Source organism: Leptopilina heterotoma, unplaced genomic scaffold, assembly GCF_015476425.1.
Source record: "Leptopilina heterotoma isolate Lh14 unplaced genomic scaffold, ASM1547642v1 Lhet_65, whole genome shotgun sequence".
Taxonomy (NCBI): Eukaryota; Metazoa; Arthropoda; class Insecta; order Hymenoptera; family Figitidae; genus Leptopilina; species Leptopilina heterotoma.
Window position 1 is genome coordinate 1365812 of NW_025111152.1, and position 18704 is coordinate 1384515.

Consider the following 18704-nt stretch of genomic DNA (forward strand, 5'->3'; position numbering starts at 1 on the left):
AACCAGTAATTTTATTTAAGAAATTTTTTAGATTATAACCACTAAAAAAAAAAAAAAAAAAAAAAAGCTATTTTACAGGATTTAGGGAAAGTAAATCCTGTCATCAAAATACTAGAGGAGTGGAGATCAGTTGAACCTAATGTTAGCTCTAGGTTCGACATTAAAGTCCACGCAATAGGATAGATAATAACAGATTGATTAAAATGTCCAGACCTACAGAAGTTCAGCTTTAGGTCTTTCTTTCCTTGAAAAAGTGACTCCTTGTAAAGCCAAAACCTTGTTATATTATCCGAAATCTAGCAAAAGAATATTAAGGAAAATACATAAAATACTGTTTAAAGATGGTCATGAAAGAAGTAAGTTTTGATAAAAACTTTGGCGTTATAATTCCAAAGAACTTGCTTCAACTTACAAGGCCTTATCAAAGATACTAAATATTAATAACATTAAAAAGATCGGTAGTTAGTCGAAATACTAAATAATTTTTCTTTTGCTTCCTCATAAGAATAGTTTTATTTTCAGTATTATAACTATCTTTAAAATAAAATAAATAAATAAAAAAAAAAAAAATTAATAAATAAATAAATAAAAATAATATTAAATAATAGGTAATGATTTGGTGGAATGGTTCATCAGTATATAAGTTTTCATCGCAAAAGCGTTTCAGGTATATGCTCAAAATGAAAGTTAAATGTTATCATTAACAAAACACTATGTACATCTTACAGAATGATTCATTCTACTCTAGACATCTACATAAGTTATATCTTCGAACAAGTAAATGAAATATAATTTATGATTAAACGAACTTACAAGTGAAGTTCGATCATAATTATATGAATAACTTGTTCGAAGATATATACTCCCACCCTTTTTTATTTTATATAATAGTAACAATATACATATAAGTTACAAATATTTGGAAATCTAAAACTAACCCTCCCCTAAAATCAAAATGGATAAATAAGAACAATTTAATAATTTAATAAACTAAATAAATAAAAATAAATCAATAAGCAAAATAAATAACACATATTTATATTATGATTGTATATAGTATTACAATACATATATTGTATAAATATATAGATATATCTATATATGTAATAGTGATGCATAACGATAAAAATCGCGAGAAAATTAATGCTAAGAGACAGCAGTTCGCTTTTGTTATGCCAAATTATCGCTGAGCTTCATATCGTTGAAGCGATAATATCGTATTGTTTGAGCTTGATCGAGACTTTCATTTTTTAAATATTTATATAAATCACAGGTTATAAGAACATAGAAAATTTTAAACACTTTTTATAACAAGATTATAAAGAGAATAATAAAAATTTAAAAATAAACAAAACAAATATAATTTATAAAGAATGTTATTATCTTTTTATATATTTCATTTAGGTACTATAACAGTATTTTTTAAATACAATCGATTTTATAGTTTTTTTCTTTGAAAGTTAAACTGAACTTAGTAAAATTGAAAAATACATAATAATAAAAAAAAATTATTAGTTTAATAATTAATTTAATTTCGTAATTACCTTTAATCACAGTACTTTTGTACAAAAAGACATTTTTCTTTGATTTTGTAGGACGTTTTTATTATAAAATAAATATTTAAAAATTATAAATATAAAATTAATGTTTGTAAAGTAAATATTATTGTACATATGATTTATATTTATATTTCTATAAAATAACCTATCAAAGTTTTAAAGATTTATTAACCTGATAAAAATTTAATACAAACAATTCAATTCAACTTTATTTTAAAGTTTTCAGATAAATTAAATACAATGTTTTATAGATTTATATAATAAATTGAAATAATGCAGTGCGTACATTTTGTACTAAGTGAAATGCGTAGAAAGTGTTTAACTTAAATTATTTAATTAATCTTAATTGAAATATGAATTATAAATTAAACCAAGCGAATTGAAAATTTTACATTGAAGACTGAATCTTAGGTGTCAAAGAGCAAGAAACCCATGAATTAAGAGCCATCAAAGAACGTATTGACTCATTATTTAGCTTGTTTCTATGTTTCCTAATAACCAATGAACTTCTTGAGAATAAGCGTTCAACAGAAACAGATGATGCAGGAATTGCTAAGTAGTCTCGAGCCATTCAAGATAGATTTGGAAATTCTTTTGCGTGTTCCTTCCACCATTGTAAAATATTTACTGATTTTCCAGCTCTTTCTTCATTCACATACGAGTTAATTTCATAATCCCAATTAGTGTTTTGATTGGTGGTGGTATTGGAGTTGAAACTTGTTGTACCAGCATCATCTTTGTAGAGAGAAAACAAATCGAGATCTTCATCTTGACCAGCATCACGTGGCAAATCTTCAGTAGAATTTTCAACAATTTCAAGTTCCTATATATTTCATAATTTATTTATATTTTTATTATTTATTATTATTATAATTGCTTTATTTATTTTATTTTTTTTTATTTATTTATTATTTTTAATTCCAGGTGTCTACTATTTTCGTTCAACAAAATTCTCGATTTTTTCCAGACTTTTTTTCTCGTCAAATTTAAATCTATTTGATTTCGAATCTAATTATTATTTATGAAAATTATTAAATGTTTAAGTAGAATTTTGTTAAAATGTTGGAAAAAAATTTAATTGTGGAAAACCATTTAATTATTTATAAAGATAATTAAAATCTTGAGGAGAATTTAAAAAAAAAATTAAACATAATTGAATTTCTGCGAAGAATTTTATGGAAATTCATGAAACTAATTGAATTCTTGTAAAGAATGTTTTTAAAAAATAATATTCAATAGAATTTAGTAAATCTGAAGAATTTTGCTATTTATGGAAATAATTGAATTCTTGAGAAGAATTTTTTTACAGTATATAAAAATAATTAAATTTCTTTCGACGAATTTTAATAAAATTTAAAAAAATTATTACATTTTTCGATGAGTTCGATTAATATTGAATTAAAAATAATTGAAATTCTGCAAAGAATTGTACTATTTATGAAGATAATTACTGTGACTAACTTCCCTTGATTATTTTTGAAAAATTTATGCAAAATTCTTCAAAAGAATTTAATTATTTTTAATATAATAGAAAAAAAATTTTATATGTTTCAAAAATTTCCAATTATTTGTTTATAAAAATTTAATTGTCTTCAACAATAAAATAAAAAATTTTCAAAAAACTTTTTTCAGAATTTTCAAAAAAATTTAGCGAAAAAATAATTTCTTTTTAAAAGTGTTCAATATGTATCTTTTTTTAAATTAACTAATAAAAATTTTAATTATAAATTTTCACACTAAAAAACATAAATACATTAAAAAGTGACTCTTCATAAAATTAAATTATTTATCAATCATTAAATTAAAATACTTTAAAAATTTGATTTGTTAAAAAGTTTTTAACAAATTGAATTATTTTTTGTTAAATTCCACAAAATTTCTATTAATTCGATAATTTTTTAAAAATTTATTTACATATTTGAATCAGTGACTGATTTTTTATTATCAAATTAAAATAAAAATAAAAAAATTCAAATAATAAAACAATTTTTAATTTGGTGAAAAAATTCCTGGTTTGGCATAATATTCCTGGATTATTAACGGTTTTTCTGGTCAAATTAATTCCTGGTTATTTCCCAGTTAGTAGACACCCTGCATAATTTATCAGTAACGGCTCCAAAATTAAATTTTCACATTTATGAGAGAAAATATATATTTTATAAAAAATAAAACATAAATTGTTATAATTTTCTTAAATAGAATTAATGTTAATTTTTAATTAATTATTTTTTTAATAATCTTTCCAAATATAATCTTATGAGGATTCGCTGCTGTAATTTTTTAAGACCTAAATAAGTTATTTATTGAATAAAAAAATTTAATGCATTCCTAATCCGCACTATTTTATTAATAAATTTAGCATGTACCTTTTGATTGGGTTGTTTGTAGTACTGCGATTTAAAGATAGTCTTGAAAGTTTTTAAAGATGATTGTTTCATCGCGCGACCCCAGTCAGTCATATCGAATGTTTCCAATTTAAATCGAGGATCTAAAAAAAGGACGGCGCAGTAGACCCAATTGCTTCGCGAATAATGTTTATCCATTTTTGCCAATCCAGCTTGCAAAGCTCGCAGAATTTTATCTTCAACTTGGTTTCTCCTTTGGTTCATCAATGACTCGATCGATTTTTCAATTTTATCTAAAATCATGTTAAAACCCACAATAACTAAATTTAGAGTAGGATATTTATCCCCACAAAACGCATTTGATAACGTTTTGAAATGACGTAAATGAGAAAAAATTTCTCGTAAAAGAATCCACTCGCAATTTGAAATGGTTAATTTGTTTAGAAATTTGTTATTTTTACATAACAAATCTATTGCGTTTTGCATTTGGAGGCCTAAATTAATCATATCACACGTCGAGTTCCACCGAGTAGAAACATCGATCTTTGGGGATAGCATTTTGATGTCACAAATATTGCAGCAGCTCTGCAATTTATTTGTCCACTGCTCAGATTTTTTCAAGAGCTTAAAAAGCTTTCTCAATTTAGCTAATGGTGACTGGATGGAATCGTTTTCGTCTTCGTCTGAAATTTCATCAGAATTTTCTTGTACTTCAATGTCATCTGAATCATTCTGATCATCATCATCATCATCATCATCATCATCATCATCATCATCATCATCATCATCATCATCATCATCATCATCATCATCATCATCATCATCATCATCATCATCATCATCATCATCATTATATTCTCCTTCATTTTCTTCATCGCAAATGTGATCTAAACTTAACTCTTTTAACATTGCCTGTACTGCAATGTTCAAAATGTGACAGTAGCAACGAAAGTGTTGATTAACATGATCAAAACTCATTAAATATGACAACTCGATCATAAATCTTAAATTTACGGAAGCATTGTCTACTGTTATTCCTAGAACTTTTTCTGCAATTTTGAAATTGTTGACCGTATCAAAAAAGACTTTGGCTATATCTTTACCAGCATGCTGACCATGGGTAGGAGCGAAATCAATTACTAGAGTCTGTAATTCCCAATCATTGTCAATGTAATGAGCAGTTATTCCCGTATATCCTCGCTGAGAAATCGAAAACCACCCATCCGTAGCAAATGATATTTTGGAATCATTCTCTTGTAAAATATTCATTACAACATTTTTCATTTGCAAATAGCGATTCAGGACCATTGATGTCAACTTATTTCGTAGTGGTACCACAGCCAGAGGATTTAAATACTTGAATAAATTTTGAGTACTTGAATCGTCGAAAAAATTAAAGGGCAGATATTTCATCGCCACCCAATCTACTATTTGATTCTCAAATATCCCTTGATCAAATGCCTGTAAACGTGAGAAAAGAAACTACAAAAGTAAATCGATCCCATTATGAAGAAAGGTTTTCGAAAGATATCCAGAAAACACTTCGGACATTTTCCGGAAGTCGTTTCCGAATTTTTTCCGGAAAACTTTCCACATGAGAAGTAACCCTTAAATGAATGATTTAAAGAACATACATTAATAGCAAAAATAATTATTATAATTCAAATAAAAATCATATATAAAGAATGGATGGAATGCGTGCATCTTAATTCAAAGAACATACACTAATAACAAAAATAATTATTGTAATAAAAATCTAGTGCTCTACAATAAGGTTTAAATGAATTTTTTTTAAGAACACAAGAATGGATGGAGTACAATAATTCAAGAAACATAAATTAATAACAGGAATAATTATTATAATTCAGATAAAAATAAAGTTTGAATGAAAATTTTTTTTTAAATGCATAGAATACATACATAAACAAGTAATAACATCTACTCTACAATATCAATGTAATAATAGTTTTAGCATGTTTCGTTTCTCTCCCATGCTCAATCTAAGGGGGTAGGTGTTACGTCCGTAACTTCTTGTTAATATACCTAATTTAACTTCGATACTTATGAATGTATTTCCTATTTTTTATATTGTATTTTTCTTATATGTTATATTATTATTCTATGTATTTCATACCATTGCATTATAATTAGCATATTTTATATATCTCATTTGTATCTAAACAATTTGCAAGTATAATGAATTCAAGAAAGATGAGTAATATTTTAAATCATGTAAAAAGAATAACGATAGTGCATCAGTTAAACGACCTTCAAATAATCTTCGCCACATGAAGAAAAACAAACAAGGCAACGAGCGACTCGCCCCTCAACCCAACTAAAAAACAGAAGAAGAGTCAACAGTCGCCCCGTATAGCAGCAGCAATGCCGTCGCCCAACACCCCCACTTAAAATCCGACCAATATCGACACGTGCGACAGAAGAAGAGTCAACAGTCGCCCCGTATAGCAGCAGCAATGCCGTCGCCCAACACCCCCACTTAAAATCCGACCAATATCGACACGTGCGACAGAAGAAGAGTCAACAGTCGCCCCGTCTAGCAGCAGCAATGCCGTCGCCCAACACCCCCACTTAATCTGACCAATATCGACACGTGCAACTTAAATTCCACACTTGAATGATTCCAAAGCATTACATTAATGAAGACAGTTTCGTATAAAAGGGTTACAATTTCTGCAGATAACAGAGAGTAACTATTTAGAAATCAACCTGAACACATCGTTCAGAACAAGAGACTAGAGAGTAATTTTTTGGGAATCAACCTGTACACATCGCTCAGTCATTATCAAATTGTCTACAAGTAAACATCGCATAGTTTACAAGTGAATTAAAAGTACATCTTTGAAAGTGAAACGTATAACCCCAAGTATTATTTTGAACGTACATTATTAAAAGTGAACTATTTCCCCAAGTATTAAATAAGAAGTGAACTTTAAACAACCTCTTATTATAAATTTGCAAAGTATAAATTTTAAACAATTTCCAAAAATATTAAATTGGAAATAATCTCAACTATCAACGAAGACCTAATATTGAAACAACACATTCCAAATTTCGAACCATCGAAATTTGCTCAAGAGGCGACAACCGTCTGGAAGGAAGCAGATATTTTAACAATACAATACACTATCTCATTAGTGTAAACAAGAGGTCTAATACCCAACCACTAAGGACAACAAACAAAAGGCCCCTTTTCGTCTACCGCTCATCACCATTGAGATCGGACAACAGATTATCATCACACCACCAGTAATCGTTATTCTTTAAGTAAGATTCATAATTTTTGTACTCATTGTAATTTTGTCAACTCTTTTCTTTCTTGTTGGTTTTTAAATAAATTATTCTCTCACATTTAGTAGGCTCATTGACTTATCCTCATCCCAAATTGGATTCATTTATGAAACCAATTTAAAACGAGGAACGTTAGGTATATTTAAAAAGGTTTCTCGTTTTGACGTAACAGAAGCCCTTATAAATTTTGGTGCATCGGCCCGGGAAAATTATAAAGTCGATCAGCCATATAATTTTGTCAAATTTTTAATAACATTCGAAAATTTTAATGAATATAATTTTTAAATTAATGAAATAATTCAATGAAAATAAATAAATCAATGAGTATACCAATTGTTAAAAAAAGGGGAAATTTTTTTTTTTTTTTTGTAACAAATAATAATAACAAATAATATTAACATACAATAATTGAAATTAATCAGTAACATTTAAAAAAAAGAGATTTTTTTGCTAATTGATAACATTATACAAGATTTAAGTCGCAAGGTGCATTCATAAGTATACATCTTATATTGGTATTGATGAATAGAGGTTCGAGTCCTCTTAACTTATAAATTTTTCTTTAATGTGCATGGTGCATTTATTAATTCAATTCTGTATTAATAAATAGAGGTTCGAGTCCTCTCAACTTATAATTTTTAAAGTTGCAAGGTGCATTCATCAAATTAAATCCTTTGTTATATTACTGAATAGGGGTTCAAGTCCTCTAGACTTATGGAATTTTTTGTCTTGTATATGAATCATTTTTGACATATTAATTTATGCTAAAACAAAATTTGTTTTGTTCATTTAATTGTGATTTGTTATTATTATTACATGTTTAAAGTATTTTATTATACTGAAGCAAGATCAAAATATTTACTATAAAAGAAAAGTGTATTTTATATTCAAGAGACAAGATTGACAATTTTACAATTAACACGTACATAAATTCCGATACTATGTCTTCTTCGAATAAAAATACTACCGATTCCTCACACTTAACTCGTTTTCAAATAAAAAATAATCCAGAATTAGCATTAAATTCAGGAATTCCTAATTATAAAACAAAACCATTAACAAGCACACCCAGATATTCTAAAGAAAACCCTAATCCCTTAGAAATACAGAAACAATTTGACTCAGGCTATATTAATTCTCAACTTTTTGATACTTACGATAATTCTTTCGACAGTGACAGCAACGATAGCGAAAATACTATTACAGAAAAAGACTCAGTTGAACAAAATAAAAGCTTAAATAAATCTTTAACTGACGAAATTGAAACTAACGATAACTCTGAAAATAATTCGGTTGATAACACTACAAACATTATTAATTTTGAAGAAAAAATTGCTCTTCCAAATAATCAGCAAGTATCTTTACGTGACGCTTTAGAAGCAATACCAATGTTTGACAAAAAAAACATACCACTATCAACATTTATTGAAATTTGTTTAGAAGCAAAATCTATGCTTCCTAAGAAAGCACTAGTACAAACAAATTTAGTAAAATTAATTAGAAGTCGAATTTCAGGTGAAGCAAGAAGAATTATAATAGGAAATAATTTTAATACAGTAGAACAGTTAACAGAAAGGTTAAAACAAATTTACGCACCAGCAAAATCTGTATATCAGTTACAAAAAGAACTAGGAGCAGTATATATGTGGGAACAAAAAAATGTAATTTCTTACGGTGCAAGAATCGCAGAAGCAGCAGAAAGAATTTTAGACGCGCGTAGGATTAATAATCAAAATAGAGTAGATGAGGTATTTAAACTAATTTAGATAGGAAAAAGTGTTGATTGTTTTTCGCGAGGACTTAGACCAGAAATTGAATTAAGAATTGGAACAGTCGAGATATTTCAAGATATAGTTAATAAAGCAGTAGAAATAGAAAGAAAATTGTTATCACACCATGAACTTAGAAAAAGTGAACATAATACTGAGTGTAATTCTCATCCTAAAAATAACAATGTAATAACTTGTTTAGTTTGTGGAAAAAGGGTCATTTTGCAGTAAACTGTTTTCAACTTAATAAATTGATAGCACCAAGACGAGAAAACTCTTTTTATCCAGGGCCACGACAAATTTTTTCAAATCAAAATCAGAATCGATTCAACAATCAAAAACCAATGTTTAATAAATTTCAAAGTCAAAACTTTTACAAAAGTACAAGGAATAAAAGAAGAAAAAATAGAAGAAACTCAGGAAAATCAAGAAAATATAATGATATGTGTGCAAGAAAAAATTGAAAAATATATACATTGTGTAGCAAATGAAACTAAATACTATTTGAATTTGGAGATAAGAAAAGTCTCCCAACTATTGAATAAATATTTAAGGACAATGAATCCTACATGAATTTGGAGATAAGAAAAAGTCTCCCATATATTGAAAAAATAATTAATGAATGCTACATGAATTTTGAGATAAGAAAAGTCTCCCAACTATTGAAAAAATATTTAAGGACAATGAATCCTACATGAATTTGGAGATAAGAAAAAGTCTCCCACATATTAAAAAAATAATTAATGAATGCTACATGAATTTGGAGATAAGAAAAGTCTCCCAACTATTGAAAAAATATTTAAGGACAATGAATCCTACATGAATTTGGAGATAAGAAAAAGTCTCCCATATATTGAAAAAATAATTAATGAATGCTACACGAATTTTGAGATAAGAAAAGTCTCCCAACTATTGAAAAAATATCTAAGGACAATGAATCCTACATGAAATTGGAGATAAGAAAAAGTCTCCCATCTATTAAAGGAAATTATTATACAAGTAAAGAAACTTGTAATGTCATAACAAGAAATCAAAGGAAAATACAAGAAATGATAATCAAGAAAAGAAAATACAAGAAAAGAAAAATGAGGAAATAAAAGCACACAAAACAAAGAAATAAGGTAGACCGAAGAAATATAGCACACGTTTGAATACCTCCCAGTAAAAAGAAAAGTATTCAGAATAGAGAAAAAGTATTGGTGGAGACGTTCGGTGAATGCGTTTTCGCAACAAAACCGTATTGATGGGTTACGGTGAATACATTTTGCTTACCGTGAATACTTTTTCTTTAAACTCTCGATTTCAAGATTCCTAAGCAAAGTTGAGAATATTTATAAAGAGCGTAAGTGACCTGAAGTATAAAAATGACGATTGCGAGAAGAAAATAAGAAATTTTGAGAAAAAACGAAAAATTAAATGTGACAAACCTACAACGTATGATGATGAAAAGGAACTTTGACGATACCGACAGAAACTTGAGAAATCCAAGTAAATGTATGTGAAACAGTAAGTTCCGTCGGTAACGTCAAAGTTCCTTTTAATCATCATACGTTGTAGGCACAGAAAGCATATGGTAATTGATCAACATTTGACAATCTGTTTGTCATATTTAATTTTTCGTTTTTTCTCAAAATTTCTTATTTCCTTCTCACAATAGTCATTTTCATACTTCAGATCACTTAAGCTCTTTATAAATATTCTCAACTTTGCTTAGGAATCTTTAAATCGAAAGTTTAAAAAAAAAGTATTCACGGTAAGCAAAATGTATTTACCGTAACCCACCAATACGGTTTTGTCGCGAAAACGCATTCACCGAACGTCTCCACCAATACTTTTTCTCTATTCTGAATACTTTTCTTTTTACTGGGCTCCTTTTCCAAGAAGAGAAGGGGAAGACCGAAAAAGGTTTGTAATACAAATAATAATAGAAAAGAAAAATTTTACAATGAAATTATTCCTGACGAAATTGAGTTAGATCCTGAGTATATTAATGAAAAATCAAAATTGAAGAAACACGAAGAAATTGACCAAGGCTATGAAAATTCGAATTCTGAAGAATCATCTGATGAAGAAGATAACTTAGTGGAAAATAAAAACTGTGAAAATTTAAATAATAACCAAGAAAATATATTATTGACTGTAGATACCAATTACCAATGCGAAGAGACAATCTAACCTGTTTTCTTTTAGTTGAGGGAGATCCTTGAGATAATGGCTCTAGATCATTAGCCAAACGCGAAAAATTGCCAAATTTTGGTAAACTTCAATTAGGTGTAACAGAAAAAATAAAGAGAGGTATATATTACCATATCGCTCTCCCTATAGAAATTGAAATGAAAGAATATTTATCTGATACAATAAACAGAATTAAATCTACAATTATTTCAATGAAAAACTTATGTGAAGAATTAAAATTTAAAAGTATCAGTATTGCAAAAACAGCCCAAATAAACAATGTAACTTGGGACGAAATCCTATCAATAATAAAATTAATTTTTGAAAATTCATTTGTAAAAGTTGTTGTATGTAATGGATATACAAAATATCCTACAAAAGAAGAATATATGCAGTTAATCGAAGAAGCTCATTCAAGCTCAGTTGGAGGACATAAAGGTGTAACAAAAACATATGGCAGAAAACGTCAAAATTATTATTGGGAAAACATGAAAAATAATATTCAAAAATATATTCAAAGTTGTCTCCAATGCCAATTAAAGAAATTAGTTAGAGTTAAAACATAAGACCCAATGATTATAACAGATACACCAGGTACAGCATTTGAAAAAATTGCAATGGACATTGTTGGCCCATTACTAAAAACCAAAAACGGTAGTGAATATATATTAACAATACAGGACAACTTAACCAAATATTCATTAGCAATCGCACTTCCAAATCATCAAGCAAGTACAATAGCTGATGCATTTATTAAAAGATTTATTTGTATTTTTGGATCACCCAAAGGAGTGTTAACAGATCAGGGAACAGATTTTTTAAGTAATTTAATGAGAAGATTAGCAAAGAGATTTAGAATTCGACAATTTAAAACAACCGCTTTTCACCTTCAGTCTAATGGATCAATTGAAAGATCTCACCACGTTTTAGGAGAATATTTAAAACAATTTATAAATAAAAATGAAGAATGGGATGATTGGTTAGAATTAGCTATGTTCTCATATAATACAAGTATTCATGAAGGGACAAAGTGTACTCCATACGAATTAATTTTTGGGAAATTAGCACGATTACCGTCAAGCGATCCGCCACTTGAACACGAAAAATTAGAAACTTACGACCATTATTTAACAGATTTAATAACAAGACTTCATGAAACGAGAAACATCGCTAGAGAAAATTTGATTTTAGCAAAAAAAAGTCAAAAATCTATTATGATAAAAATTGCAATCCACAAAATCTTAAACTCGGAGAGGAAGTATTTTTATTACACGGGGGGAAAATTCATAAATTTGCTAATCAATATACAGGTCCACACAAAATACTAGAAATTTTAAACAAAGGAAACGTTAAAATACAAGTTAAAAATAAACAAAAAATAGTACATACGAACAGACTGAAACAATCGCGAATTAAACAAGAGTAATAAAATATTTTTATAGTATATAGTTTTATGTTTTCGGAAGCGAATTCAAAAGAAAAAGAAATTAATTTGTTTTCATTAAACTAAACTTTTATAAATGATAAGCAAATGTTTAATTATTTTTTTTTTCACTATAACAATAATCTAATATTCGCAAGTTTAAATTAAATTTTTATAACATTTTATCAATTTTTGATTTTGTAATGATTTGATCTTAAATCTTAAACACTGTTCTGCATACTTGTTTTGCACTAAAAGAAATCAAAACTCTTTTTTTTTAACACATTAAAATAAACTCTATACCTTATTTAATATAATTTTACTAAAGAAGAATTTAAAATGGTATTTTTCAAATTTATAATAACAAAACAAGGTTACTTCGAAATTTTACCTTATTATTGACTGAAGAGTATTATCAAGAAAAAAGCTATTTAAATAGAAAAAAGTATTACAACCACAGAGTTTAAGAACATTTTTAAAAACAAGGTTTATCTGAAACTCGAAAAAACGAAATTTCCTTCCTTCTCAAACACTTAATGATTTATGTCTAAATGTAACTTAAGAACGAAAGAAAATTGCATAAATGAAATAACTAAAAGCGACGGAAATTAAGAAATAAACATTTAAAAATTGTCATGTTAAAAAAAATGTGTCATTAAATATTTTTCTGTTTGTAAAAATTGAAAGTAGAAAATTTTTGCTTATAAAGGTTAAATGATTTAAAAAATATATAATAAATAATAAAATATTTAAAAAATCTTTAAATCTGCAATGAATTTCAATCATAAACAATTTTTAATTTTAGAGCAAAAATTTTGTCATAGTTTTAAGTCATACAAGACTCAAGTTTCAAAACCAAATTGTAAAAATATATTTTTTTAATGCAATTTCAAAGCAGACTATAAAAAATTATAATTTGTTAATTTCGATACAACATTTTACAAAAAAGCAATCCTTTGTATAGAACAAATTATTTTTCTTTTTGTAGATAAAAATTGTAAGCATCAAATTGTATCAAACATAAAATTCATTATATAAAATTAATACATAAAATATTTACATAAAATTCATTGTATACTGTGAATTTAAAAGAATGATTTAAAGAACATACATTAATAGCAAAAATAATTATTATAATTCAAATAAAAATCATATATAAAGAATGGATGGAATGCGTGCATCTTAATTCAAAGAACATACACTAATAACAAAAATAATTATTGTAATAAAAATCTAGTGCTCTACAATAAGGTTTAAATGAATTTTTTTTAAGAACACAAGAATGGATGGAGTACAATAATTCAAGAAACATAAATTAATAACAGGAATAATTATTATAATTCAGATAAAAATAAAGTTTGAATGAAAATTTTTTTTTAAATGCATAGAATACATACATAAACAAGTAATAACATCTACTCTACAATATCAATGTAATAATAGTTTTAGCATGTTTCGTTTCTCTCCCATGCTCAATCTAAGGGGGTAGGTGTTACGTCCGTAACTTCTTGTTAATATACCTAATTTAACTTCGATACTTATGAATGTATTTCCTATTTTTTATATTGTATTTTTCTTATATGTTATATTATTATTCTATGTATTTCATACCATTGCATTATAATTAGCATATTTTATATATCTCATTTGTATCTAAACAATTTGCAAGTATAATGAATTCAAGAAAGATGAGTAATATTTTAAATCATGTAAAAAGAATAACGATAGTGCATCAGTTAAACGACCTTCAAATAATCTTCGCCACATGAAGAAAAACAAACAAGGCAACGAGCGACTCGCCCCTCAACCCAACTAAAAAACAGAAGAAGAGTCAACAGTCGCCCCGTATAGCAGCAGCAATGCCGTCGCCCAACACCCCCACTTAAAATCCGACCAATATCGACACGTGCGACAGAAGAAGAGTCAACAGTCGCCCCGTATAGCAGCAGCAATGCCGTCGCCCAACACCCCCACTTAAAATCCGACCAATATCGACACGTGCGACAGAAGAAGAGTCAACAGTCGCCCCGTCTAGCAGCAGCAATGCCGTCGCCCAACACCCCCACTTAATCTGACCAATATCGACACGTGCAACTTAAATTCCACACTTGAATGATTCCAAAGCATTACATTAATGAAGACAGTTTCGTATAAAAGGGATACAATTTCTGCAGATAACAGAGAGTAACTATTTAGAAATCAACCTGAACACATCGTTCAGAACAAGAGACTAGAGAGTAATTTTTTGGGAATCAACCTGTACACATCGCTCAGTCATTATCAAATTGTCTACAAGTAAACATCGCATAGTTTACAAGTGAATTAAAAGTACATCTTTGAAAGTGAAACGTATAACCCCAAGTATTATTTTGAACGTACATTATTAAAAGTGAACTATTTCCCCAAGTATTAAATAAGAAGTGAACTTTAAACAACCTCTTATTATAAATTTGCAAAGTATAAATTTTAAACAATTTCCAAAAATATTAAATTGGAAATAATCTCAACTATCAACGAAGACCTAATATTGAAACAACACATTCCAAATTTCGAACCATCGAAATTTGCTCAAGAGGCGACAACCGTCTGGAAGGAAGCAGATATTTTAACAATACAATACACTATCTCATTAGTGTAAACAAGAGGTCTAATACCCAACCACTAAGGACAACAAACAAAAGGCCCCTTTTCGTCTACCGCTCATCACCATTGAGATCGGACAACAGATTATCATCACACCACCAGTAATCGTTATTCTTTAAGTAAGATTCATAATTTTTGTACTCATTGTAATTTTGTCAACTCTTTTCTTTCTTGTTGGTTTTTAAATAAATTATTCTCTCACATTTAGTAGGCTCATTGACTTATCCTCATCCCAAATTGGATTCATTTATGAAACCAATTTAAAACGAGGAACGTTAGGTATATTTAAAAAGGTTTCTTGTTTTGACGTAACAGTATAAAAAGTTTGATTAAATTCAACAAAACTCAGCATTTTTTAAATTTAAAAAAATAATAATTAATAATAATAACACATTAATAATTTTACAATCAAAACATTTAATTAAATTAATAACATTTGTTATTTAAAAGACAATATTTTTCCTCTATGTAATAAAAATATTTTGTGTTCATATAACACAATTTTTTGTGAAAAATGTTTTTTAAATTTGTATTATTTTAATATGAATTCTTTATTTTTAAAACTTAATTATTTGCACAAAATATGTTGCACCTTCTTTAATAAATTCTTTACTTTATAGTTACTAATAAAATTGTAAAAGTAATTTTTGATTTTCATTGCCTAATTTTAAAATACATTTATTACAAATAAAAGCGTTTGTTCTGAGCAATAAAAAAATTCAAATACAAAATTAAATCAAATTAATTATTATCAGAATTTAATTTTACATTATAATAAATCAAATTAAAATTAAAAATTAAATGATTATTTATGTGAAAAAATTGTAGTTATATTTGTCACAAATGGTTTTATGTGTAAAATGAAATTTCGTTTAGACAAAAATTAATTATAAATTACATAAAAATCTAAAAATCATATATGTTAAATTAACCTGAGTATTATCACACGGATAAGTTTCTTTAAATTCCTTAGGATGGATTTTTTCAAGGTGCTTTTTTAATCCGGTTGTATTGTTTCCCGTCATTTTTATCATTCGTACATTTTCCGGATTTTGAGCAAGACAAATTTTGCATTTACCCCATTTAATTTTCTGATCATCGAGAAAAAATGTAAATGATTCGTTCAAATCTCTCCCATTATGCTTTCTTCTTTTCGGCTTACAAATAATTTCCTGCATTTGTGAAGATTGCCCGTTACCATTTTCCATTTTATCGTTTGACATTAATTGACATTTGTGTAGCGAGAAATGTATCGCAATTAAAAGACGATAATGAAAAACAAAAAACAAAAGACTGTACGAGAATATCTTAAAAAAATTATCGTAAATTGTAAGACAATTGAACGAGAATAACGATAATCTCGCATCGTTATGCACCACTAGTGGCTACTGTTTTCACATACCCACACTTACACATACATAAAAATTAAAAACAATTTGTTTATTTATTTATGAAATTTAATATTTTTTGTTAAATTTAAATTGATTCTATAAATGGATATATATATATATATATATATATATATATACATATATGCATATACATATATAACATAGTTCACAAACAAATACACAACACACACGCATATAAATTAATGTATACACATTAGGTTTTATGTTTGTTGTTTATAATAAATTAATATTTTTTGTGATTTTTGTATTCTGGACGGAATATTCTAAACTTTTCTAACTTTCTTACTTTTAACAGTTTTGTACACTTTTTCGCTTTCAGGTAAATACCTGAGACCCGTTTTTTATTACCTTGTTGTTCAACTCGTTGCACGTTCAGACTTGCAAACTTTTTGGGCTCTGTACGTAGGTAGTACAGGGTGAGTCACATTTTTACCTCTACAAGTCCCTTTTTTTAATTGCATAGATTAGTCAGTACCTTTTGCGCTTCCGTCCAGAGCACAAGCATAATTCTCGAAACAAATTCTCAAAATAAAAGCAATTTTGTTTAGTTTAATCGAGTTTCAGCTATTTATTTATTTTTGCACCTTTAATCACCAAAGTGGTGACCCTGACGTGATTTTTCTTTTATGGTGTGATTAAAAGCGCATTTTATTTCAATATAATATTCCGATTTTTTGACTAAAAAAATAAAAATGGCGAACGGAAGTTATAATAGTGAAACTTTCAATGCCGCATTACAAAGTGCATTATTTCGTTCAAATTTGAATGTGAAGCTCCCGAGTTTTATTTATTCTGATCCAGAATTATGGTTTTCCATGGTGGAACAGCGTTTTGCGGTATCTCAAGTGACAAGTGAAAGTGAAAAATATACATGCGTCGCGAACGCCTTAGATCCGAAAGTCCCAGTGGAAGTGCGCGATATGATTGTTGCGATTCCTGAGACAAATCCGTACACTAAATTAAAGGAACAAATTATTAAACGGTTAAGTGCATCGCAAGAGTAGAAAACGCGTAGATTACTAGAATCAGAAGAAATAGGCGATAGAAAGCCTACACAATTTCTACGACATTTGCAAGCACTCGCTGGTGCTACTGTACCAGACACAATGCTCAGAACATTGTGGATCCATCGTCTTCCACACAATGTGCAAGCAATTTTAGCCGCGCAACAAGAGCTTGCATTAGACAAGCTCGCAGAATTAGCCGATTTAATTATCGACGTGAGTTCGCGAAATCGCCCTTCGGTTTTAGAAGCTGTAATAAATAGTGCGTCTCTCGACCTGTTATTACAAAAATTTGACCAAGTTGTGACTACAATGACTAAAAAAATGGGCATAATGCAAGCACAAATCGCGGAAATTCAGAATAAAAGAGACAATAATCGGTCCGGTAATCGCGGTAGATTTCATTCTCGCGGTCGGTCACAATCTCGCGGAAGAAGTGAGTCAAATGGTGTTTGTTGGTATCACAACCGTTTCGGTGATAAAGCGACAAAATGTACGACGCCATGTTCGTACAAACCGGGAAACGAAACGGCCAGTCGTTAATGGCGACAGACGACCTTGGCCCAACCACGTCGCGCCGTATTTTTATCCGTGATTCAGCGACAAACATGCAATTTTTAGTGGACACTGGTGCGGATTTATGCGTGTTTCCTCGCGCGTTACTCCGTCAGTCGCGAGAAAAGTCTTCTTACGAACTTTCCGCGGCAAACGGGACAACTATCGCAACGTACGGTACCACCAACATTAATCTAAATTTGGGACTGAGACGTGACTATCCGTGGAGATTCGTTGTCGCGGACGTGACCAAACCGATTATCGGCGTCAATTTTTTGGCACACTACGAGTTGTTGGTAGATGTTAAAAATCGAAAATTAATTAGTTCAGTGACAAAGCTCGCGGCAGAAGGAAAAGCGGTCAATGGTAAAATATTTAGTGTTAAAAGTGTTTCTGGGTGTAGTGTGTACCATGAGCTTTTGGAAAAATTCCCGGAAATTACAAGACCTGACGGAAGGGTTACAGCAAAACACGGTACAGTTCATTACATAAAAACGCGAGATGGACCTC

The 18704-nt window shown here is 28.5% G+C and overlaps 2 protein-coding genes across 2 annotated transcripts; one reads left to right on the forward strand and one right to left on the reverse strand.

Annotated features, from left to right (window-relative positions):
• Window positions 1-1835: 1835 nt before the first annotated feature.
• Window positions 1836-5457, reverse strand: LOC122509946. The gene is made up of 2 exons (XM_043624287.1): window positions 3926-5457; window positions 1836-2382 (listed from the first exon to the last, which is right to left on the reverse strand). The coding sequence occupies exons 1-2, from the start codon at window positions 5315-5317 to the stop codon at window positions 2131-2133; spliced, it is 1644 nt and encodes a 547-aa protein (XP_043480222.1). The 5' UTR covers window positions 5318-5457; the 3' UTR covers window positions 1836-2130.
• A 12284-nt stretch (window positions 5458-17741) lies between these two features.
• LOC122509977 lies at window positions 17742-18182 on the forward strand. The gene has a single exon (XM_043624340.1). It carries the CDS (start codon window positions 17742-17744, stop codon window positions 18180-18182), a length of 441 nt encoding a protein of 146 aa, XP_043480275.1.
• The last annotated feature ends 522 nt before the right edge of the window (window positions 18183-18704 follow it).

What these genes read in the sequence shown, in the direction of transcription:
- LOC122509946 (XM_043624287.1), bottom strand. Translation starts at nt 5,317, where the DNA reads ATGAAATATCTGCCCTTTAATTTTTTCGACGATTCAAGTACTCAAAAT. An exon ending in ACAAACAACCCAATCAAAAG is followed by an intron (nt 2,383 to 3,925) that starts GTACATGCTAAA and finishes TGAAATATATAG; the next exon opens with GAACTTGAAATTGTTGAAAA.
- LOC122509977 (XM_043624340.1), top strand. Translation starts at nt 17,742, where the DNA reads ATGCTCAGAACATTGTGGATCCATCGTCTTCCACACAATGTGCAAGCA.